Source organism: Convolutriloba macropyga, chromosome 1, assembly GCF_964194025.1.
Source record: "Convolutriloba macropyga chromosome 1, txConMacr16.3, whole genome shotgun sequence".
Lineage (NCBI taxonomy): Eukaryota > Metazoa > Xenacoelomorpha > Acoela > Convolutidae > Convolutriloba > Convolutriloba macropyga.
The window spans coordinates 59,979,548-60,006,138 of NC_134468.1; the positions used below are offsets into that span (position 1 = coordinate 59,979,548).

General features: G+C 35.9%; 1 protein-coding gene across 3 annotated transcripts in view; it reads left to right on the top strand.

Moving 5' to 3' along the window:
- LOC142341092 (putative phospholipid-transporting ATPase IM) overlaps positions 1-26,591 on the top strand; it is a 139,567-nt gene that overhangs the window by 85,469 nt on the left and 27,507 nt on the right. For all 3 annotated transcript variants that reach the window (XM_075391978.1, XM_075391959.1, XM_075391968.1), the window contains exons 14-18: positions 13,639-13,806; positions 18,438-18,535; positions 19,212-19,405; positions 25,141-25,305; positions 25,845-25,981. In XM_075391978.1, coding sequence (XP_075248093.1) covers positions 13,639-13,806; positions 18,438-18,535; positions 19,212-19,405; positions 25,141-25,305; positions 25,845-25,981 — 762 coding nt within the window. The remainder of the gene's footprint in view (positions 1-13,638; positions 13,807-18,437; positions 18,536-19,211; positions 19,406-25,140; positions 25,306-25,844; positions 25,982-26,591) is intronic.

Here is a 26,591-nt window from a genome sequence, read left to right on the forward strand (position 1 = left end):
GACAGTCGTTTTGGCTCAAATCGACGATACAACCTTCGCAGAAATGATCATCTGGCATTGGCCCGAGAAAACTCGCTATATAACCTCTTACAACCATCAGAAAAAGCAAAGGAAGAACAGGTCAAAGTAATAACTTACTTCCCACTTGACCACATCCCAGACCCCAACCTGACAATTGATACAACAGAAACTGATCACGATGAGAGCATTGCAGACTCACAAGCAACAAGCTCACAGTCGCGAAACCAGAGTCTCAATGACTTCACGTTCGATTCATCTGAAAATCTTGGCGATCTATTTGATGACGTTAATAGCCCCGTCTACACGCCCCCAATATTAGACACTACAGGCGAAACCTTATACCGGACCAACTCGATCAACGATATTTACAACAATACAACCTCAAGCGATGATGTCCAACAACCGAGATCCGACGAGAACAATGAGCACTCCCTTATAGGAGGCACCATTTCACAAATTGAGAATAACGAGAGCAATAGTGCTATTGCTCAACACGACAACCCAAGAACATCTTCACCACTTCCTCAAAGAGTATCCAACAGAGAACTAGCGGACCTTGGCCCAACGCTTCAAAACAGACGAAGAATTGTTTCGCTAACACTTCACCGTCGGGAGATCAACGGAAACCTTCACCAAACTTTTGGCTTCGAAGATGACAGCCAATAGGAATTGAGCACCAATTCTCTATCATACATACACATTAGATACGTCACCAACCAATGAAAACACTCCAAAAAAATCCTAATTTAAAAGGAAAAAAGACATAGCTCAAATCATTTTCCAAAATTTTGTACCTCAAAATCGGTCGCACAAAGACTCTAATTCAATTTCACAAACAAGCCTAGTTAGCAAAAAGCTCAATATCGTACTATTTTTACTACAACTTTTACCCTTGATGAAAACGAACCAACCATCGGTGGAAACAAAAGATGGAGTATTATTCAACCTTCATCAGAAAATTCTATTGACAGAAAAATTTGTCAAAACTGAAATCCTGGTCCCCTACCCAATATATAACAAAACAGTGGAAGACAAACTGATCAACCTGACAAAAGAGATAGACAAAATGTGGACTTCAGAAAATTATGGATGCCCATTGAACTTCACAAATATGACTGACTCGACAGCAGGCCTCCACTGGATAGCGCAACAAACAATGATAGAAAACCAACAGGCCCAACACGACATTGTAAACCTCAAATTGGAAATGAACACACTACTAAGAGCAAACAGTAAAACTTCTACAACACTGCAAAGACAACCCCGCGGTGCGGCTGCCGCAGCAGCAGCAGCCGCAGTGCTTGGAATTGGAATAGGAACAGGCGACAAATTACTATGCTTCATCAAATCATTGTTTGGAGGATGCGACAAAAGAAAGGCTAGAAACCAGAAAAACATCAGACAAGCAATGGCTTATCTTCAATACCCAACCGACCATGTTGAACAAATAACAATCCAAAACAATGAAAAATTCTATGTTGTATCAGGTGAACTGAAATCCATCAAAGAAGCCCAGAAGGAAATAATAGAGACACAAAACAGGAACTGGGAACTTGCTGAAGGACAATTCAAGGGGTTACGACAAAACGTGCACCACATGAGAAACTGCATCCAATACTTATACGTAAGAGAACAAATCAATCAACATAGTCTTGTACTTAGCGATATTTTTCAAGCAATACTTGCTAACATAAAAACATACCGATCGGCCCTTTATACGTTTCGAATCAACATACTGAATGCCTTGACGCCTCTCATGAATCAACTATTACCAATGTCATTAGTCCCAAGGGAGCAGTTGCATGAAATTCTTACGATTGTTCATTTGCAACAAAATGGACAACAGGATCGGTTATCTCTAGCCGTACCAATCCAAGAGATTCTCTCGTACTATGAAACGAAATTAGTCACACAAGTCGAGGCAATTGACGCAGGTCTTATACTTACACTTGCAATTCCAATGGCTTCAAAAAGTACAGTTATGAACGTATTGCATGCCATTCCGATCCCAATGCCGGACGGGGATACGGGTAAAGCTTTAGTTTGGCGACTTGAAGCCAAATACATGGCCGTCTCAGACGACGGAGAAGAACTAGCGTTTATCGATGAAGACGAGCTCGCAAATTGTATCGGATCCCAAAAATACGCAATATGCACCAAAGCCATTCCAACAGAACAGACTTATCAGTCCTGTATGGCTACTTTACTTTACCACGATGACGAGCTGCTTGCATTGCAACGCTGTCAACTGGATGTAGTAGAATTGCCGTTGACTGAAAAAGCACGCAATCTCGGCTTCGGTCGTTGGTTAATAACATCGTCCAAAGACGATTATACACTCATCAAAAGCGCTGGTAATGGCAGCAATCCATTGGCAAGAATTGAGCATCCTGGGTGCAGAGTGTGTATCATCACACTGGGATGTGGAAAACAGCTTAGAGGACCAAATGTTCATCTTCGCTCAGACCTCACTGCTTGTGACACAGTACCGGCAATACGGTTAGATTTTCAATTACCAGATCCAATAAGTACACTCTTCAAACTACTGCCCCCATTTGATGAACTACCAAACTTCTCATCAAAATCTGAGGCACAAATTCAAATTCTTCAGCAAATTCAACCAGAGTTTAAACAAATGGAAACACGTCGAACAAACAGCAAATCAATAGAACAAATGGCCGAACCAATTTTAGAAAGAATAAGAGCATTCAAGCCCGAACTCGAACACCGATTCGAACAGTACATACCATGGAAAATGTCTCTTCTTTTCGGATTTTTATCCTTCTTGATTAGCGTATTACTACATCTAACTTATTCGCATCTTTTACACAAATGGGCAAAACTTCACCGACGTTTCCCTTTCCGAATAACACACGAAGGACGGCGAATAAAAACAAAACCAGTACAAGTTGTCGCATTAAATGACATTGAATACCTACAAGAACATCCAGAACATCCCCTGCACAAATGCTCACTAGTACTACCACTCGAAATTAAAACTGAGTTCGAAAACCAAAACGAAGAAAACATAAATAAACCTCGCACTCCTTACACATTCCTAAGAGACTACATCAGGAGACTAAAACGTAACGAAGAACCAACTATCAAAATTGATCATGTCAACAGGCCTGCCGCACCGAGTCAGCCCATCTATACACATATACCGGAACACCCACCGATATCCCATTACGGAGCGTACCCTCTCAGAACAATCAATACAGGAAACGTTTAAAAAAAAAACCTGACCGGGGCTCGAACCCTCAACTTCAGCATGAGAGTGCAGCGCGCTACCAACTGCGCTAAGTGGGACGGCCGCGTGGTCCGTAAAAACAGCTTATAAATCAAAAAAAAGAAAAAAAAATTAAATTTTTTTTTACCTTTCCCCTCTTCTCTACCCCCTTACCCTTACCCTAGCTTACCCTTACACCCCTTTGCCCTTTCCCAGATTTTCCTACATTATGGAAGCACCGGGAACCCGCCGGGATTCGAACCCGGAACCCCAGCTCAACGGCCAGAGATACTAACCACTGAACTAAGTCACTTGTTAAAAGTTATCAATTACATTCACTTCTACTCTGCCGTAAATTAGAAATTTTGTGTTAGCAGTGAGCAAGGAAAACAAAACTTAAAAAAAAAATTAAAAAAAAATATTAATTAACAACATTTATAATAGCCCTAAATAAACCAGAGAGACCTATCCTCCATCTGGAAAGTACGTACCATTATATTTGCGAAAACTTAATTCAAAATTTTGATATTACTCGAGTATTAAACCGAAATTTTCATTACTTGCAATTATTCTTCGAGAAAAATCAACAAGGAAAAATTACAGAGCAATTCCCCATAAACCTCCTTTGTTAAAGGCGGGGATTTGCTCCCTACCTTTTTATCCAGCGACGAAATTATTTTTAAAAAGAATTTATACTGACGCACTAAACAACGGAGTAATAAGATGCAACTCCTAAAGGAAACTTATCAATTATCTGTCAAAGCGAGAAAAAGAAATAAATCCCTTAACCCGGAAGGCGAACTGTCTATCAATCACAATGACAGCCTATAATGGAACACTAATCAATCCAACCAGGGATAATTCCCCACAATCCCAATTAATCAAAATGTCAAATTTCCCCCACTTCCCCCGCAACACTATCAATCATTCAAACTGCTTTCTGCCTGCTAACTACCAGCAACACTCTTCATTGCTAACTGTTCATTCTCTCAACCTATTACAATTTCTTCGCGGATAGAAACTTGGAAATTATTTCAAACAACTTAAACAATTTTCCTACAACTAAAATTTTACCTTTTGCACTATTTCAAACATTTTATAATGAATCCAGTATATCACTTCAGAATTAAAGCTGAGCCGCGCATTAACACTACATTCAACGGCCAGCCAGCTTATATTACTGAATACAGCATTGCCTTTTTTACAGATCGTGAAGCAATAATTAGTATTAACATGCAACAGGACAATATTGTCAACAATATTTATTCAATTTCTTTTATCCCCCTTACAGTGAATGAGACATCAGCCGTATGGCAAACAATTCTACAATGCATACAATCGGGAAATAATTATATTAATGTGAATTTCTATCTTAACTCAGAAGGAGAACCAGTTGCAGTAGAACCATCGCAACCAACCATTTCTGAAAGTCCCGACAGCCCTGACCCTACATCAGACCACAATTCAACTGAATTAAATTATATTCCAATTTCTCCCCCATCACCCATTCCATTCTCAGATGACTCCATGTAAATTTCCTCAAATTTTTCCGTTTCTATTCCATTAAAAATCTTATCTCATGTCTTATCCACCAACCCCAACTTTCACCACAATTGACCAATCAGAAGACACCATTCCTTACATCTCTCCAATTCCAACCCAATTTCCACTTTATGCTTACTTTCTCACTGATTTTGATATAAAACTTGCAGTCTTTTCTGAATACTTCATATTCCCCTGCAACACCTTATGCTTCTGGATTAACTTCTTGGATAATAATCAAGACAAAAAAATCACTTTGGAACCAGATCATCCAAATTTTCTTACCTTTTTGAATTTCTTACAAAACACCAAAGAAGAATTTTTAGAAGGCGAATTTGACCTGTAATTTCTTTTTTAAAACCATATTTACTTTTTCTTTCCCTGATATTTCCAAATCTCAAAACCTAGCAATTCTGAATTTTCTTAAAAATCATGACAAGCATTTGGGACCAAATCCGAAATTACGTCGGCCCAGAAGACATCGCCTCAAAATTACACACGAACCACAACATCAACGTTTGCGTGAAAGTAGGAATCCAATACAGGGAATGTTTTTCAATGAATATGTCATATTACAAAATGGAACCATCGTGATCTGGGCACACTCCCATACAGGCCTTCTCACGAAAAAATGCTTTTTCTACACAACCTGGGAATACTACACCTACGTTTACCACTTCATTACTTCATCCCAAGGTACTCAACTCACCCACCAATTCTGGGATTTTATTCAAATGGACAATGACAACCCCATTGAGTTTGACCCTGTTGGCATCCGTGTATTCACTTAGACTTGCATAAATTTCTTTAATTTTTTTTGTTCGAAATATTTTTTTTTAAATCTTTTCTCTCATGAGTCGCAATTAATTTAATGTAGTACTTATTTTATAAACACCGCAAATTATTCAAATGTAACGCCTCCTCTTCTTATTTTTAGTTTCTTACCAATTTAATTTTTTACTTCTGACCAAAAAAAAATTTACTCGTGAATCATAACTCGTGAGCACAATGAGCAAGCACCCCTAACATAGCAAACTATTATTAATCAATCTATTCCCAACCATTCTCAACAAAAATTAACATCCCACCTTGTTATCACTTCGAAGGGCACGCGATTGAAAGTCAAAATATTAATTGCTTACACTACATACGACTGTGCAAAATAACGACCCAAAAAACTCACGAAACATCATTTTTTTTCCAAAACAACACCAAACTAACACAGACAGGACCCTAACCGATTGTTCAGTATCAACAAAAAATAATCCTTTCAAAATACGTTGGAAGGGCACGGGCTTGAAATAATAACATCTCAAAAAAAAGTAAAAAAAAACCTGGCAGTATAGTTCCAACCCTAGAAAAAAAATGTAAATTAAAGTTGAACAACTCACTTATTCCATTGAAGGATCCTTTGCAGGAAGAAACGAATACACAATATTCTCGTTCTCGTTCGATTGCGTTTTCGTTTCCCGTTTCCCACCCCATTTTCTTCGATTACCTCGTTTGTTATTTGTTTTTAAAATTAGACCACTATTAGCGAAACTTTGCACATGCTCAGTCACATCACTAGCACCACCAGTTGATACTTCTCTTTCTTTCGCCCAGTCTAACACTGCCTTTTTATTTTTATTTGATATTACAATTCTTTTTACCGCACCTTTACGCACACCATAAGCAAACGATCCCAAAGTCCGATCAACAACAACTTGATTCGGTTGATCACGCGCCTCCCAGCCCGTCACTAACGACAAAACCTTTTGTAAAAGTTAAAACAGCATGCGCACACAACGAAGGCTGGCACAACACATTATCTTTCGTCGGAATGAAAAACCAAACATCCTTTCCCAAACCACTTGCAGAAGGACCCCTCTTAATTAAATCCATAAAATATTGCGGAGTACCCATAACATTATTAAAATCCCTTGATGTCTGATAACTTCCACAAATCAGAAACAATTTCTCACCACACGGCGTTTTCGAAACACTATCATTACCCCCAATCTCAACATGTGCCGCCGTCCACCACTCATTCCATTGTACCATGGCATCTCTCCTTACACCAGTAAAACCATCAGGCAAAACACCACTCATCAAACCATCCACACAAAACGTCCAACCTATTGAATTACACAAACCAGCATACGACCCAACTTCTTGATACAACCTGCTATCACCACTCTCCAACTTTAATTTACTAACATAATTATACACATCGCCCTGATCTCTACAGCCCCGGAACCCTTCTACTAAACTTTCTTGTAATCCCACAATTTCTTCATTATTTATTGCCAGTGGTACCTTTGGCCAACCATTCTCTCCAACCAGTCCCCCTCTACCTTCTATAGTTAACTTATTCTTTAAGGAGTTCCAACTATTTATACCCCGCCCATCGACTGTTTCCACTTCTTTCCATCCGAGACTTATTAATTTTTTCCGATCGTAGTACTGATGTTTGAACTCGTTCATTTCGATTAGCAAATCTTGTCTGCCTCGTGTCGTTCTAAACACGATAATTCTGTTTAAAATTTAAAAAAATATATTAATGCTAGCCTATGAAATCCTAAATTGTTATAAGTAATTAACGAACCTTTTAGTGTCCATACTTTGATAAAATAGAATATCCCGTCTCTTCGTTATTACAATTAATCGTTTTTGCAAAGCTTCGATAAAATATCCAACAGTCGATGAATAACGCCGCTATTAAAGTTTGACCTCTTCGCAGTTAAAAGTATTCTGAATAACTTTATCAATAGAGCAGTCAATCACACTGTTCTCAATTTACTTTCCTCCAAAACTTCCATTAGTGACAGTCAATTACTGCCATACCGAGGGAATTACTTGCGAAAACTCCATTAGTGACTGTCATTTACTGCCATGCCGAGGGATTTACTTCATTACTTTACTCCTCTCACAACGCGGAGCAAATGGAACTGCCACACGTGACAGATCACTACTACATTAATCTTCCTGGGAAAAATGCAAATGAACCCAGAAGAGGAACCAATCAACTACACCTAATAATTCGCATAAATCTCTGTTGATCCACATCAGTCAAAGTCACAAAACGCACTTCCCAAAAAATCAATTTTAAACTCAGTCATGCCTGTTCTATTCGCGGCCGATCCCCCTCTTCCATTTAATTTGAATAACAGAATGGCACTGCTAACGAAAATTGTAGCATCGGACAACCCGATCTATTCCAGCTACTTTATCGTGGAGTACATCTGGCCAGGGCAACCGCACAACCTGGACCTAATTACACGGCGCGTGTTCGTCCTCAAGAGGAGCGAGGACGGACAAAAACTTCAAGAAGTTTGCAGGGAACGAACACGCGCCTTCAGGATGAACCTGACAAGAGCAAGAAATCAATTCATCTAGTTATTTTTTTACTGCACGAATCTATTTTTCTACAAAACTGCACGATTTTATTTTTCTACTGCATGAGTACTATGCCTGCCACGATCAACACGAACATCATTGAAAAACTTGGCAAAAATCTAGGACACATCTTCAATTCCACCATGACCAATTGGACAAATATGGCTCCGATATGGCACGAAACTCACATCCACTTGACCAACGCGGAATGTAGTATTCTTTTCACAACATACAGCAGTCGCGTTCCCCAGCTCAATTTCTTCGCATACATGAGATGAGAAAATAAGAGGCCACAAAAGAGCAAACAGAAAGTAAACTTTCAGCATTTTGATCTGGAATACTCAATAAAAACTTAGAACAAACCACTATTGATGTTGCGTTCCATTTATACTTAATTAGCCCAGTAATTTCCTTGACTTTGACAATACCACTAATCAAGACCCACTTGGCACAGCACACTAGGCAACCCTGTTTATAATCATAAGATTAAAGGTTCGAAACCCATCGCCTCCGCTTTTTTTGAAGAGCCGTAATATGACGATGTTAAATTATGATTGGTTGAAAAAGACTTTTGTAAATTCATACAGCACGCATTTATTATCTTGAAATTCATACAGACGATTCTGCTCAGTACAGTTCAGTTGCTTACTAAATTACTTGAATTGAAAACTTGTAGCAGAAAAAGAGCGTTTTTACCGAACCCGCGCTCCGAATAGCACTTAGCAAAAACTTGCAACTAAAAGCCTTTATTAGAAAGGATATTGCAACGATAACTCGTCTTCATACAATATAGCACTAGAAGCAAATTAAGAAGAGAGTTATCATACTCCCTAATAAAAGGATTCGTCGGAATAAAAATGAACGAGCATGATCAAATTACTGTTAAACTTTTTTTATTGTTTCGTAAGCTGCGTCGATATTTCCATCAACTCGTTTCTGTTCCACTTTCTGTCTGTGGCGCCTAAGTCTATTCCACATCTGTTCAGCAGTCTGCTGGCTATGTGCTTGATTAATGTCATCTTGGGAATTTTCGTTAGGTAGCGCTAGTTGAGGGGCATTTTGGAGCGAGCTGTTATCTCTAGCTTGTAGCGTTAATAATTTAGTCGACGGTTGCTGTATCCGATTCAATGCAACAGTTTCTTCAATTGATTTAAAATATGGTTTACTATTTTTTAAGCAAAGTATTATTTGGGAAGCGAAAAGCTTGGCAGTTGCAATTCTTTGATTTTTTTTGTCATGTCTCAAGCTTATTTTTGTGCTAACATTCCGTTCCAGTTTTTCATTTACTGTTTTCATCATTCTAAGGCCCAAGGAGTATTGGTGGGGCGCAGAAGTTACAGATCAAAATATTGAGAAGTTACTAGATCAAAATATTGAACAAAAACAAAAACTAATAGCCGAGAGAAGAATGTTTTCCGTAAAAAACACCAATTTTTGAGACAACTATTTTAAATAGTTTTAACGATTGGAAAAAGTTAGATAGATAAACAACAACAAAAATTGGATATTTTTTTGCTGTTTATCTATCTAACTTTGTTGTTGTTTTTCTATATCTACTTTCATCCGATTGGGTAGATTTTGATAGAGGTGTTCGTAAGGTGATAGAGGTATAATATTTTGTCCCCTCTTATTTATTCTATGCGTTCTATGCGTTAATGATATAAACAATTACATTTATGCAAATTGTCAGTTAATTTAATATACCGATGACGCTGACTCTATCGTTTGACAAAGACCTTGATAACTGTAAAAAGCCCATCGAATCAGCAATCTCAAATCTATTTAAATATTTCATTGAAAACAATTTACAAGTGAGCGGCAACCAAACTAATTTACCTAAATTCAAATGTGGTAATGAGACAGTGAAGCAGGTTAATCTACAGGTAATTAACCGGATGCTTTTGGAATAGCAGGATGTCAAATATCTGGATGTTGTTCTTGACAATTATCTAAACTATCAAGAACACCTGAAAATGCTATTGAGGAAAATGGCGCAAGGAATGAAAACCTTATATATCTTAGGAGACTGTGTTCCTAAGAAAATGAAAGAAAACATAGATTGTTTTTTTAGTCACCTGTAAGACTCTTCTGCCAACTGTTGATAAATATTTTGTTATCTCGAACATCAATTAAAATTGGCTGGTTTGAACAAAAAAAATGTGACAGCCCCATGGATTTGAAAATGGAAAATTCAATCCTGCCAATAGCAAACATGCTGATCTACAGAGCTGCTTGTTATACAAAAGAAGTTCTAATTAGTTCGTAGCCAGCTTTTTCGCAAAAAGGAAATCGGCTGCCATTTGCTAAATTCTATTGTCATAAGCGCTCAGGTAAACTATACACAACACCAAAGGTTAGCAGTATGTTGGCCGAAAAAAGCGTTATTCGTCAAATTTTCATTCTACAAAATAAATTTTTGCCTAACCTAAGCTTCTGAAAATAAAAAAAAGTTAAACAAAAGCTAAAATGTTTCGAAGGAACTTGTTTTTCTAGGGACACAAGAAATGTAATACAGTCAGATTTCTGAGAAAGACATTCGATTCGAAAAAGATCGAATTGGTTTTGTTGAATAACATTACTTTTCTTTTTACATTAAGGAGCATTTATGTTTTTTGATTGTATACTAGTAAATTGCACTACCATTTCACTATTACAATTATCTAATGTGGTTTTGGAAGTTCAGTGTTTATTTTTATTATCCTTTGCCACCGCTGTTTGCAAGGTTCATTTCAATGTGTTACTAGTAAGAAGTTTTTTTGCAGCTCGAGCGACAGTCCACTGACTATATCGATAAGTGTGGAAGACGCTTTCTACATATTGTTGAATTTTTCTCCAATGCGAAAAGGGGAAAGTAAAATTGACCGTTTTCATTCGAAATAATTCATAAGTTGTATGGTATTTTAAAATTTATTGAAGTTTTTTATCCCGGTTTTGAAAATGTGGAACATATGGCGCTTATAGTTCTTTATAAAAGATACGTGCTAGTCAAAAATTTGACTTCAATCGTTTGAAAAGAAGCTTCCTTTTTTTGTGGCGTATAACTAGTTTTACCGCAAATTTAATCCAGGTTTTTACCCAAAAGATCTTCACCAAATTTGTCATAGAGGCTCATCCTTTTTCTGCTTCAGAGTTTTAAGTTTTTGTTCCTGAAAACTCTGGGAAGATTTTTAAATTTGCATTTGTTAATTGCCCTCGAACATCATTTGTAGCGTATATTGTAATCTACAGTTTGTGTCTGCAAAATAGTTGCTTGTCTTTTTTAATGACTTTTTGATTGACTTTTACGGCTTTTAGTGTTTGGGTTTTGCGTGACCTAAGTTGTTTTCTCCTTCACAATTTTCAGCATGTTTTTCCTGTAGTCAAATAAAAAATGCACTAAGTTTCGTTTCATTTTCATCTTGAATCTTGCCCTATAGTAACATCAAATATCACTAATGGTTGAAGTCTCTTAGTTAACCGCCCACGCCTATAATTTAGCCCCTCAAGGCTGCAGTAGGTTATATTAGAGTCGCTCCGTCAATCTTTTGAGAGCAATCTGTGCGACATTAGTCTGTGATGCTTGTTATTGTGATAGATCATTATCGGTTATACAAAGATTCTTCCGTCGTGAGATTGTTAACCATAAGCAGTCGTGATTTGTTCCTGTTTTTTTTTATCTGTATTGATTTGCTGAACTAACTCTGCTCAAATAAGAGTATTGGATTCTGTATATAATAAAGTTTCAATTTTGACAATTATAAAGTTTCCGATTATATCTTTTTGTAAGAAATAACTCATGTTGTTCTTTTGATTTCATTTTTAATAGCAGCCCTCATCTTCTCAGCCGGCTATTATAGCGCTCCTATTACCATTCAAAGAATCTCAATTGTATTGGGGCGCTGTCTTTTTTTAAGATATGTTCACACATTTTCATGATTTCTGAAGTCAAATTGGAGTAGTGTTTTGGGTCACGCCGAAACATGATGTGGAGCGAAAAAGCGAGTGATTTTGCGGCGTGAATTTTTTTCGCTCTAAATTTAAAGTAGAGTAATAAAACGGTGTTTGAACAAAAATTTGCTTTCTCGTTAGTGGCTTTTTGTTCACATGCGGCAATTTCACTTTGATTTTTACAGTTTTTTCGATTTTTTGGATCGGATTATTTTCTAAATGGTTTTCCCAATCCATTCATAGTCCGTTCTTGGTCTAATTTTCTGTTTAGTCAATGAAAATTCTTTGAATTGTACGTCAGGACTTGTCCTGCTATGTTTTTTACAATTCAAAGAATTTGAATTGTATTGGGGCGCTGTCTTTTTTTTAAGATCTCTTCACAGAATTTCTTGATCTTTGAAGTCAAATTGAAGTAGCGATTTTGGTCACGCCGAAACAGAAAATGTAGCGAAAAAGCGAGTGTCTTTGCGGCGTGAAATTTTTCCGCTCTAATTTTAAAGTAGAGTAAGAATACGGTGTTTGAACAAAAATTCGTTTTATCGGTAGTGGTTTTTTGTTCACATGCGGCAATTTCACTTTGATTTTTACTGTTTTTTCGATTTTTTGGATCGGATTTTTTTCTAAATGGTTTTTCCAATCCATTCATAGTCCGATATAGGTCTAGTTTTCTGTTTAGTCAATGACAATTCTTTGAATTGTACGTCAGGACTTGTCCTGCTATGTTTTTTACTTCGTCGAACTTTTTTTCGCTTTACCCATTTTGCCGCTTTTTCGACATTTTGCGTGAAATCTTTTTGACTTCTCTAGGCTATTTTCACTCTTCTGTCATTCTGCTCAAAGTCTTTTTAAACAGAATCTACTCAGCAAAGCAATTCAAAATGAAGAGAGTCAGTATAAAAAAATCAAAAGCAGAAGTAGAAACGGGATAAACCCATAAAGCCCATTTTTAGATGCCCGGTACTTGAACTTTGTTCTCATAAATTTTAGTTACTATCTCTAATGCTTATTGGTATTGACACTAGACCCTGTAGCCTTTAACTGAGAGACAGGAGTATGTTCAATTACGAAATGACATCAAAATAAATCGCACTTAAAAATGTTTTTATACAAAAATCAATTTTTGTTGATATTTTCTTTTCTTTCAATCCCAATAGAGTAATGGGAATCAACGGCGGCTATTTTCCGGCAATCTGCCGGGTATGCTTTTTTTGCAAATTTGAGCTAGTCGGTTCTCACCCGCCCATTTTTTTTATAATGACCGTCCTTCTCTAAATTTTTACACCGTGCTATAAAATGCTATTGTTTTGAATTATAGCTTTGTTTTAGACATGTTTTTTAATGGAGTTCGTTTATTTTTTTGGTTGCCACATGAGATCGGTTAGTTCGGTTAGATTTGTCTTCATGTTTGTTTACCGCTCTGCACAAGTTCGTATCTCTTAATAAGTTTTCGATGTTTTTGTCGATTTTTTGCGAAAATCATAAACAGAACTTCAACTCAATTTTACAAAACAGTCGCTATTTACTCTTAATCAATCTTGTAGGTGGTAGTGCGTGGACCCTTCAAGCAGGGAGACAATGTGAAGGAAGAGGAGAAGAAGAAGCCAATAGTTCTTTACTGTAAAGGAGCAGACAATCTCATATTCGACAGACTAAACTCAACTGATTCAAATCAGACCAAACTGAAAGAGAAAACCAGTCAGGACCTTGAGGTACTATTCTACTTCTTAGTTTTCTGTTCAAGTTGCGGTCTTTCTGATGCGATTTTTTCTCTGCTCAGATCATTTTTGCCTGTCCGATTCCTAAAATTGACTTGTACAAGGAGTGTACATTAGTACCAATTAGAACTTCATCTGAATAGTGGCAAAGGTTTTGTTGAAACCAAAAATGTCCTGTGGTAGTTCCTGCCATGAAAAAGCCATTTTCATTAAAAATAGACATCTTACGCTTAAGCGACGGAGTGATGCCTCCAGTTAGACGCGGGCCTTCTATAATATAATAGTTTTTTTGTACGACTTTTAAAAATTGCATATAACTGTTCAATGAATTCTTTGACTTCATGAAAGTCCTAAGCTGGGTTCTGAAGACCAAACGTTAGAGATTTTGCAATCAAATTTATCGTAAAAGATTGGTGCATTGTCACGCCAGGTTGGTTTGTTTTGCGCTGCAGCACGGCGTCAAACATAAACCTCAGGTTGTAGTTGTCCAACTAAATTCACACATTATATAAAAAACGAAAGCGGCCTTAAAATCACGTAAGATTTTCAATTTGAGTTTTAACATGTTAAAATGTCCATTTGAGTTTTAACATGTAAGATTTTCAATATGTAAGATTTTCAAGATTAAAAAAATCAAGTTTTTCAATCAAACAAAGTATTTTTCCTACCCAACTCTTCTCTTTACCTCATTTTGTCGTTTTTGTCTAAATTTGTCTACGTGAAGTCTTTTTGACTTCTCTAGGCTAGTTTTATTTTTCTGCTCAGGTTGATTTTAAACACCAGTTGCTCAACAAATCAATCTAAAATGAACAAAATCGCAAAAACTAAAACAAAAATAAATGGTATAAACCCATCAATCCTAATTTTAGATTCCCGCTACTTAAACTTTGTTCTTATCAGTCTTAGTTACCATCTCTATTGCTTAATGGCATTGATAATATCCCCTGCATCTTCTTATTAAAAAACAGGAGTTGGTATAACAACAAAATGAAATCAAAATAGTTCGTACTTTGAAAATAATTTTTTCATCAAGCATAGTTTTTTCCATCTTTATGGGTTATGGGAATCAACGGAGGCTATTTTCCGGCAATCAGCTATGTATGTTTATATTTGCTAATAGCTTCTTTCCGCCAAGTTAATATTGAAGAAACGAGATAACTATTGGGCTTGCTAAGTGCTGTTCAGTTCGAAAAAAATGAATAAATTTAAATCTGAGCGTGACTTCATTAATTTTCATCTAATTTACTTCTTTTTTTCTTACTGTTTCTGGAAATTCTATTATCTCTATCAGATTTGGAATTTGCAAAATCAGTTTAAATCTTTATCATTTTCTAACCATTTTTAAACATTTTTTGTTATAAGTGAGATTGCAGTTGAACAAATTTGTCTACCGGCATTACAATCAGTTGACAAGTGAATAGAATTTTGATTTAACTGTAGCTAAGTTTTTGGATTAAGCAGTTATCAGTTTTCCCAAAAGTTGTCTACGCAATTGATTACACTGCAGCAAATTCATTCTCTTCCATTTTTTTGTTAGTCAAATTGAATTTCCAACGGTATAGGTTTTTGGTTTCCTGAAAAACACCTTATCTACAGGGTTAGCATGATAAAGGGCAGAAATTATTTAACTGCTCTTTTCTTTGTTTTTTTAAGGATTTTTAGAGGACGATTTGTATTCGTTTAGTCATTATTGTTACCACATTTTTGAGGGATGAGAAAATTTTTCGATTAAGACAACGTAATGATGATAGAAACATGTACTGGTAGAAAAAAGACAGCTTGTTCTGGTAGAAACCAAATATTCATTGATATTTGCATAAAACTTTAAAAATTGAAACCGCGTTAACGAAAACGTTAAAAGAAAAGACTGATTTAAATGTTGGTAAATAAAAGATGTATTTGACATGTAGTTAAAGACATTAAGTGACAAGCGAACAAAAAAGAACAATTGAGCGAACAAAGCGAACAAAAGAACAAAAAAGAACAGCCGGCTATTATAGCGCTCCTATTTTTTTTACTTCGTCCAATAAAAAAATGTTTCGCTTTACCTCATTTTGCCGCTTTTTCAACATTTTGCGTGATATCTTTTTGACTTCTCTAGGCTAGTTTCTCTCTTCTCTCATTCTGCTAAAAGTGATTTTGAACATCAGTTGCTCAGCAAAGCAATGCAAAATGAACAGAGTCAGTATAAAAAATTGAAGTCAGAAGTAGAAACGGGATAAACCCATAAAGCCCAATTTTAGATGCCCGCTATTTGAAAGTCGTTCCTATAAGTCTTAGTTACCATCTCTAATGCTTATTGGTATTGATAGTAGCCCCTGTAGCCTCTCTCTAAGAAACAGAAGTACGTTATGTTCAACTACGAAATGCCACCAAAATAAATCGGACTTAAAAAATGTTTTTGTACAAAAATCTTTTTTTTCAATATCTTCTATTCTTTCAATCCCAATCATGCTTATTGGAATCAACGGCGGCTATTTTCCGGCAATCTGCGGGGTATGTTTGAAACCACTAGTTATGAAAACAACATCCAATCTATTTAAATTCGGTCATTCCAGGTTCCACGAGAATTGTTAGAAAAGTGATAAACTGATAGAACAGTAAAAAGTATATCAATGACAGGCAGAATTTACGAAAATAGTTCTTTTTTTAAAAAAAATAAACTAGTATCAAAGTCTTAAAAAACATTAGTTTCTTTTAGAGGCATTCAATTAGCTGCAACCAAATATTATCAGAACGAACTCTTTGCTTTTTAAAAGCATTTTCGCAGAAAACAACAAAAAGAGCAGTAAAAGCAGCAGTAAGATTTTCGCGGATTAAAAAAAGTTCATTCATCAGCGAAGTTTTCACTCCGCTTAAGCTGGGCTTTGAAATAATTTAAGGCTTTAAAGCTGTTTTTTGCTGTTTTCATTGTTTGTTCGTCAATTAAATCATCACCCTAGTTTGAGTTCCCATGGACATCAAAAAGTGCAAAAAGTGTGAACATATTATACAAATTTTATCCGGACAAGTCAATGAGTAGAAAAATGTGAGAACCGGACCGCCAATCGCATCCGAAAAGCAGCCTTTCCTGATAGATAGCAAACCATATAAGCTAATATTGGTCAAAAAATAGAAAGAACGGCGTCGAAGTTAAATAAAACTGACCACCTCAAGCTAGTTACCATTGAATGGTATCATCTTCCAGTTTTGCCACTGCTGGACAAATTGGTGACGGAAATATTTTAAAGTGCATGCAAAAGAGTTAAATTTTAAAATCTTACAATCGTTTTTTCAAAACAAATAGTGCCACAGTCATTAAAAACGTTGCATTAAAAAATATGAAAAAAGTCATTCAATTGTGCTCAAATAAAAAGCGGATGAGAACTACCGTTAATAACACTAGTTGAGAATGTTGAAAACGAACATTATATAAGGGCAAAATGAAAAAAAAAATCATTTTTTAAAACAAATTTTGTCATACTCTAAGAGGATTTGCTATGAAATAAAAAGTTTACAATTAAGATGAACAAACCTCCATTAGAAAACCAATTTTTTGATATAAGTGTCAATACAAAAGGAATTGGAAGAAAACTCAAAAGCTCACAAATGCTTTGTTGAAATAAATGATAGTATAAATAAGTGTATTAATTATAATATAGCCATAAACACCCATTGTTAGAAAATGAACGTCGTAATGGGTTTCCTCATCATTTCATTAGAAATAGGATTGGCTGATCAAATAAGACTAATCAGAACTCAAAAAATTCAAATTATTTTTTCAAAACAAATGTAGTTAATGTTATGAAGAAAACGTTAGCGATCAACTTAAACACCCAACATGATTCATTTATGCCTTATAAGAACTGATATGGAGTGTCTTTTTTGATACTAATCAACAGAACATCAAAGAAGACCGCAATTATGGGCAAAATTCGAAGTCATAAGGTTTTTGTGAGAAAATGATGTCAGCTTCATTAAAAACATAAACTGTCAACTCAGCAAACTAAGTTTTTTTATTGCCTCAATTTTAATCAACAAGACCTGTCAATATTGAGACTAGTTAACAGAAAATCAAAAAAGACAACAAGTACTGCAGCATTGCCCAATTTTATTAAAAACAAGTATTGTCAAAGACAATAAACCAATATCTGATCATTACGATCATTTAAAGAATAATATTAGGCACCATTTAAACACATTTTACTATTATATAGCATTCGATTTAAAAAATCAGGAAGAAAACAGTAAACGCAAATCAAATCGCAGAAGATGAAAATAGGTTCTTTTGAAACCCGAACGTTTGTTCAAACACGATTTTCTCTCTATCCACTTTAGTTTCAGAATTATTCACATCTTAAAGTTACTCCCTTTTCGCTCTTTTTACAACTCCAGTGTCACTATAATAACTACACTAAATTGGCGTTTCACTGACGTTGTCAAAAAATATATTCAAAATATATTTTAGTCCCTTCTACTCTGGATCTAATCAATTTACAAACTGTGAAATATCCTTATTTTGCTTTGAAACATCAACTTTGGTTTTCTTCAAGCAAAAGTGTGATGAGATACGGAGTCGGAACATTATGTCCGCGTGCACATTACTCAGCCTCCTTGGTTATATTTTTCATTGATTTATGTTTCAGAAATTTGCAGCAGAGGGATTGCGCACTCTAGTGTTAGCAAAGAAGCCTATGGATGAGAAATTTTTCAAAGACTGGGACAAGAGATACGACAAAGCACTGTTAGTTTAAAGTTTATTCTCAGCTTGACGTTGATTTTATGAATGAGTCATCCTTACGAAGCGGTTAATGTTTTTGAAAAACATCAAAAATTCTTTCTTTGTATTACAAATGCGTAGAAATCTAAGCAATTACATGCTCATCGTGACGAGCGCCTAAAGTGCTAAAATTAGCAGATATTCATTTCGATGAATAATTTTAAGTCACCACAAGCTGTTCATTTTTTTTGGTAGAGAAACTGCTCAATTTTTGACCTTCTGGAGTCGCCAACGTAAAACACTCAATTTGTGTACTCGATTTCTTGGGTATTTTTTACATAGATTGAAAATTGTGAGGATATTATAGCGTAAATTGAGGACCGGATTGTGAAGGGTCCTTCAAATATAATGTGATACAGTCGACGGGTCGCAATTTGCAACGAATTTGCAACGAACTGCAATTTGCAACGAACTCGATAATATGAATTCTATCTTTTTTAAAAACCAGCAGTTTGAGAATTAAGCTGCTTGTCAATTCCACACTATCCCTGTATTGTGATTGCATTCCTGCTCTTCATACTGAGGGCAATGTTCTTCGCCAAGTGGTAACAATTGACCCTGTAGTCTATCATGATTAGTTAAACTTGAGATCATTACAAATTTCGGATTTAATTTTATACACAAACTTATTGAAATATAGGAAGAACCCGGATGACAAGAAGGCAATTGAAGATTTGGAAGAGGAATTGGAGGGTGGGATGAGTCTGTTAGGTGCTACGGCAATAGAGGACAAGTTGCAGGATCACGTGGCAGACACCATCCAGTCAATACATGTGGCCAATATCAAGCTGTGGGTACTTACAGGAGACAAGCTGGAGACTGCCATGAATATAGGTATATCTCCACAAAATACAGCAAAGCGTTAAAAGCGCTTCTACTTCAACGATTTAAACTTGTTCCATTGGAAAAATACTGGAGATTTTAGAAGTTACCTTTTCTTACGATAGGTAAGGGATCCTTTTAACCGGCAATATTAAATGGAACGATTATCAGTTTTATTTAACCTATGAAGAAGGCGAGTTATGACTTTGGCCAGCCTAGACCCCATAGACAAATATGACGAGCTTTTAAATAAAAACGGTCGAACTTTGTTGCGTATCTGAACTACAATTGTTTTTTTAACCACTTTTTTGAGTATTGAACCCAAACAGTGTTTAAGTATTGAACCAACAACTGTGGCGAGGTTTTAAATAAAAGACAATTTTTTGCGTTTATTTTTGCAGCTACAACTTTTCATTTACCACTTTTTTTAGAATTGACCCAAAAGAAAATTGTCCTGGTGTTTTACATTTCTTATGGGAAGGAGATATTTCGAAATTAGAATGGGTAACATTGAACAATTTTTTGACGCGAGCGTCACAGGTTGTTTTTAAAATAAGACGTTTTGAGAATTATTTGTCAAATTTGCAAAATTTGTGTCATATATCTTTTTACTAATAGCCGCCATCATCTTCTCAGCCGGCAATTATAGTGCTCCTATTTTTTTACAATGGAAGGATTTTGAGTTGCTATGGGGCGCTTTCTTTTTTAATTGCCCTCAAACGAAGTTTGTAGCAAATATAATAGTCCTGTCGGTCTTTTTTTATGCGATTTTTCGGTTGACCGATTTTTCGTCTGACGCTTTTGACTTTATGTCCTCAAAAACAGGTAGCGCCCAGCGGGAATTAGGTGCTCTTAGAGCCTTTCAGCTCTGTTTCAGCTCAAACTGTTTTGGAGACTCATACTTATACTTATGGTGTGAAGGGCGGTTCTTAGAGATTTAAGACACCCCCCACTGTTGACCCCCCCCCTATTGCCCCCCCCACCGAGCTGTTGCCCCCCACCCCAGTGTTGCCCCCAATCAGCCCCGGGCGCAAAGCCCCCCCCCTTCTCCCGTGGCTAGCTACTGACGAATAACCGCTTGCTAAAAACGCAAATTTATACTATTTTGCAATTTTTTCAAGCTTTTTGAAAATTTTTGACATTTTTTTTATTTTTATCAGCCCTAGGTGTCAAGAAACCTCTTTTAGGTTTTAAAAATAGGATACTGCGTAGTTTCTAGTGGTAATGTAATGGTTTCAACATTTTAACATCACGAATTTTAGCATTTTTTTGACAAAATGTGCAGTTTTTTTCAAATTTTCTGACGTTTTTTCCTTATTCAGGTCTTTCCAGACCCAGGGACCAGAAAACATCCTATGGGGTTTGATAATGAGTTACTGACAAATTTTTAATAGTAATGGAATTGTTTTTAAACTTTTTAATGTCACAAACTTTAGCAATTTTTTGATAAAACTTGCCCTTTTTCAAGTTTTTTTTTGAATTTTTTTGTTTTTTATTTTCTTTTAGCCTTAAGAGCCAAGTAACCTGGGACCTCCAAGGTTTGATAATAAGCTGCTCTAAAGGTTCTAGAGTTAATGGGATTGTGATCAACTTTTTTATGACTCCAGTTTTAGCAATATTTAAAAAAAACTTTTAGTTTTAAAGTAATAAAAATTAAACTTTTTTATGTTTCAAGCGTATGGATCTTTATGAGCCAGTGAAACTATTTCAAGCTTGAAACAGGGATACTGGATAGTCTCTTGAGACAATGAGATGGTTCTTAAGATATTATGTCTTGAATTTTATCAAGATTTTGTTTAACTTTGTAATTTTTTCCAAAGTTTTTCAATTTTCTTTTGTCCTTTTCTGAGTTTAGCGACCATTACTGGTCAACTAAACTTTTCAAGTCTCAGAGATGGTTCACTTGACAGAACTTTTGAGACAAAAAATGGTTTCGATTTTTTTATTGCGGAGTTCAAAACTTTTTTTCAATTTTCCTTTCAGTTTTTTTTCTATGATTTATTTATTAACAAGATTAGAAAACTAGAAGATGCAGTGTCGAATTCAATAATGGAAGATATTACTGCCTCCTCCTCTCTCTTTCGGTTGGGGTTCCTTTCCTTCTCTTTCTCGTTCACGTTTTATCTCTCTTTTTTGTTGATTCCGAACTTCAGTTGCTGTTATGTGGCGTAATGTCATCATCTCTGATCCTCATTATCAATGAGTTATATTTGAAATGTTTTATATCATAAATGATCTAAGAGGCACTTTTAGGAAACCATTGTTAATTGCTCTCAAAAGCAATTTGTAACAAATATATTAATCCTGCTTGTCTTTTTCTGCTTGGCCGATTTTTCGTCTGACTCAATTGACTTTCGTATTCAGAAACGGGATAAAGAGGCAGCGCCCTGAGGACATTAAACCGTGGCTAGCAGTTGACGAAGCCAACCGCGCGCCGGTCGTTTGAGAGCAATTCGCCCGACGTTAGTCGGTTATGTTTTAAAATATTTGTTCACACATTTTCATGATGGTTGAAGTCAAATGGCAATGGTGATTTTTTGAGAAACGTGGTTTGAACACAAATTCGCTTCCTCTCATGTAATTTTTTGTTCACATGCGACTATTTGGATTATTTTTACTGTTTTTTTTCAATTTGTATCGATTTTTTTCAAAGTCAATTTAAGCTTATGACAATTAAGCTAATGAGGGACAATGGTTGCTCGATTTAATAGCTAGTTCTCATAGATTTGACACTATTTATTCTCAAAAATTTTGATTGAACTTTTTAATTGCTCTCAAACGAAGTTTTGTAGCAATTATATTAGTCCTGTCGGTCTTTTTTATGCGATTTTCCGCTTGACCAATTTTTCGTCTGACGCTTTGGACTTTTCGTCCTCAAAAACGGGATAAACAGGTAGCGCCCAGCGGGCACTAAGTGCTCTTAGAGCCTTTCAGATCTGTTTCAGCTCAAACTGTGTTTGAGACTTATACTTAGGCTTATGGTATTAAGGTCGGTTCTTAGAGGTTGAAGACCTCCCCCCCCCTCCCCCCCCCACTGTTGACCCCCCGCCAATATTGCCCCCATCATCCCAACGCCCTGTTGCTCCCACCCTAATGTTGCCCCCCCCCTCATCAGCAATCCTGGTGCGACGTCCCCCCACCCTCCGTTCCCGTGGCTAGCTACTGACGAACAGCCGCTCGCTAAAAACACGCAAGTTTTTACCAATTGTCACAATTTTTTTCAAGCTTTTTTTAAAAAATTTTTGTCGTTTTTTGAGTTTTATCAGCCCTAGGTGCCACTGAACCTCCTCTGCGGTTCGGTAATAGGTTACTGCATAATTTCTAGTGGTAATAGAATGGTTTAAACATTTTTACATCGAGAATTTTGACAATTTTTTTTTACAAAACTTTTTTTTGTCATTTATTTTCATTATTCAAGATTTTCCCTACCCAGGAGCCAGAAAACCTTCGTAGGGGTTTTGAAAAAAAAGTTACTGAAAAAACTTTATTATTGGCCTTGGAATAGTTTTCAACTTTTTAATATCACAAATTTTATCGATTTTTTTGTCAAAGTTGCATTTTTATATTTTTCAACCTTTATTGTAATTATCTAAGATTTTCCAGCCCCAGGAGCCAGAAAACCTTTTATAGGGTTAAATGATAGTTTATGAAAAGTTTTTATTGGCCATCGAAAAATTTTGAACCTTTTATCACAAATTTTATCGATTTTTTGTTTGACAAAACTTGCATTTTTTTTAAATTTTGTTTTGTCATTTTTTGGTTTTATCCTGCCTTAAGAGCCAAGGAGACTCCACTAGGGTTTAATAATAGGTTATTGTATACTTTTTAGACGTAATGGAATGTTTTAAGAGTTTAACATCTCAAATTCTTTCTTTTTTTTTACAAAAGCAATTTTTTTCATTTTTTTTGACATATATTGTCATTTTTCAGAATTTTTCAGCCTCAGTGTTAAGAAAATCTCCTTGGGGGATTGATAGTAGGTTGCTGCATAGTTTCTGGTGGTAATGGAATGGTTTTCAACTTTTTAACGTCACGAATTTTAATAATTCTTCGATAAACATTTTAATTTTTTTTTAATTTTTCAATATTTATGGTCATTATCTAAGGTTTTCCAGCCCAAGGAGCCAGGAAACCTGCTGTAGGGTTTGATGATTTGTTATTGAATTTTGTTTTGTTGGCCATGCAATAAATTTCAACTTTTTAATATCACAAACTTTTTCAATTTTTTTATTGAACTTGCCATTTTTTTCAAGTTTTTTTTGAGTTTTTTGTGTATCTTGCTTCAAGAAGCCCAAGGAACCTCCACTAGGGTCTGATAATAGATTACTGTATAGTTTCTAGATTCAATTAAATGTCTTTGAGGGTTTAAGTATGACGAATTTTAGCATTTTTTTGAAAAAAAATTTTGTTGCATTTTTCAAGTTTTTTGAATTTTTTTAGGTTTCTCCAGCTTCAAGAGCCAAGAAATCTCTAGCGTTTTATAATAGGTTTCTGTATAGTTTTTGGATGTAATGGAATGTCTTTCAAGGTTTTAACAAAATGACTTCAAGCGATATTTTAAAAATCTTTTGCGGTTTTTTTTTAAATTTTCGCAAATTTATCATGTTTATAGATCTTTATGAGCCAGTGAAACTATGAAATGCTTGAAATAGTGATAATGGCTAGTCTCCTGAGACTATAAAATCGTTTTGAAGATTTTTATTTCGTGAATTTTAGCAAGATTTTGTTAAAATTTTGTTTGCTATTGTTTTCAAAATTTCTGAATATTTCGTCCTTTTCTGACTTTAGCGATCATTACTGGCCAACGAGGCTTTTCAAGTCTTGCAGATGGGTTGGGTTACCTGACATAACTCCAGAGACAAAATTTTGTTATGACCATTTTCACTGCAAAATCTGGAAGCTTTTTTAAAATTTTGCAATATTTTGCAGATTTTTAAAATACCAGTTTTTTATTTGATTTTTTTTTACTAACAAAGCTAGAAAACTCAAAGTTGCAGAATCTATTCATGCTAAAGCTAACCCCACTAAACTGTGGCTAGCTACTGACGAAACCAACCGCTCGCCGGTCGTTTGAGAGCAATTCGCTCGACGTGAGTCGGTTATGTTTGTATAACAATCATAGCTTTTCTGTTCATTCATTCACAATCAGTGTTATGGGAATCAATGGTGGCTGTTTTCCGGCAATCTGCCGGGTATGTTTGTATTTTTTTGCGTAATTTCAGCGCATTCAGAGTTTTATTTCAAAACTATTGCTTTGAATTATTGGTGGACATTTCGATCTTGACATCAGTGGATTATTGAATATTTGTTTTCAACTGAGATTTTAAAGTCTGCTATATAAGCGTTTTCATGAACTTGAATGAGCTCCAGTCTGGATCATACAAATTCTTGGTCTTTGTGGTTTTTTTCATGACATGACCGAGCTTACTGGATCTTTTCCCATTTTGGTCTAAGGGAATCTTTTCCTAAGGATTTTTGAACGAGCACTTGTATGCACCGAACCTTTGATCGGGGCAAAGTCTGGATCATAGGTGATTTTGGACTGCCTGCGTAATTTCATCAGCAAAACTGTTCTGGATGGGTATTTTCATAGGGTCCTTTTGAACGAGGACCTCAATAAAACCCCTTTAGATGAAATAAAAGCCATGTGTATTGGAGAGAGTTTCACGCTGCCACGTACTATCACAAGCAGTTTTCTAAAAAAAAACCTTTAAAGCTAAAAACGAATTAAAGTCAAAATGTTTCAGGCTACTCATGTAAGATGCTGCAGGATGAATCTGAGATGGAAGTGTGTATCATTGAGAGTGAGAACCCACTCGAGATCTTACAGGAGCTGACAGACATCGAACAGATGCTGGACGAGAGAGACAAATTAGACAATCCCGACAATAAAAGGGGAACTTCGACTGAAGGTTTCAAATTTTGATGCTTCAAATATCAGATTAACTTATTTCGTATGTTCATTTTGACACGACAAGGCGGCAAAACAAACACTTACTTCCTTCTGTTTCTCTTTGAAATCTACATATTTTTCCAGGAAGATTGCTAATTAATTTGCTCAATTTATACCACGCTATAAGTTATACAGTTTGCTGATTGAGTGTAAATGCAAGTACGAAAACACGAACAAAACACGTTCACAGTGACTTCTTGCTAATAGAAGTTCCTAAACTTTAGCTGAAGCTCAGCTTTGTTGATGCTATTTAACAGGAAAAGTGGGGTCAAAGTTTTTCGAAGATTCGCTTTTCAGAGAGCCTTCTCTGAAAAGTGTCTTATTCAGCTCCAACGGTTTTTTGTTAATAAAAATTGCTTATCGTCTTTTGAAAGACGTTTTTTCGCATGTTCGCATATTGAAAAAAAAATATTTTTCGCTTGTTTGACCTTTTGTCTGTTTAAGTTGAGACAACTGTTTTTGTAGTATGACCCTAATTGAACTGTATTGACGTTGTAGAAGTGAATGCAGTTTCGAACTTCCGAGGAGGAATTCGGATGAATTCACATGACCAAGGATCAACAGGAGATCGGGGCAGTAGTGAGGGTAGCTCAAAGAAGAAGAGCTTCGCCATCGTCATCACCGGATCTGCCCTTGTTAGATTTTAGACTTCTATGAGGCATTGATGCTAAGACATTGCAACCAAATACTTGTTGATAGCCACACGGAGAATCGTAAAAATAATTGTGCAGACTCATGTGCAGACGGGATGAAGAGTTTTTGCGACTGTAAAAGATGTAGAAAGAAAGGAAAACGATTGAATAACTGCCGATAAAGAATGTAAATCGGTATTTTCTCGAAGTATTTTTTAATTGCTCTTGAACGAAGTTCATAGCAATTATTGTAAAACGCGCGTGTCTTTTTTGTATGCAAATTTTTTTCGTGACAATTTTGCGCTTTTCTTCTAGAACATTCTTTGACTTCTCAACTGACTTTTTCACGCGTTCATTCGTCATTTTTGAGTGATCTCTATTGCTCCGAAGTAACGTTTTGCTAATATAAAATCGATTGCAGCATAGAAGAGGTAAGTGATTCATAGCGCAGTGGTAAGTGAGGGTCGTAGGGGATAGGGAGGTAAGGGATAGGGAGGTCAAGGGTTCGACTCACGGCGGGGGAAAGGTTTTTGTGCACCCATAAAGAAAAATCGATGCAGCCCCTGAATTAAATTGCCCCGCCTGTCGTTGAAGAGCAATTCTTCCGACATTT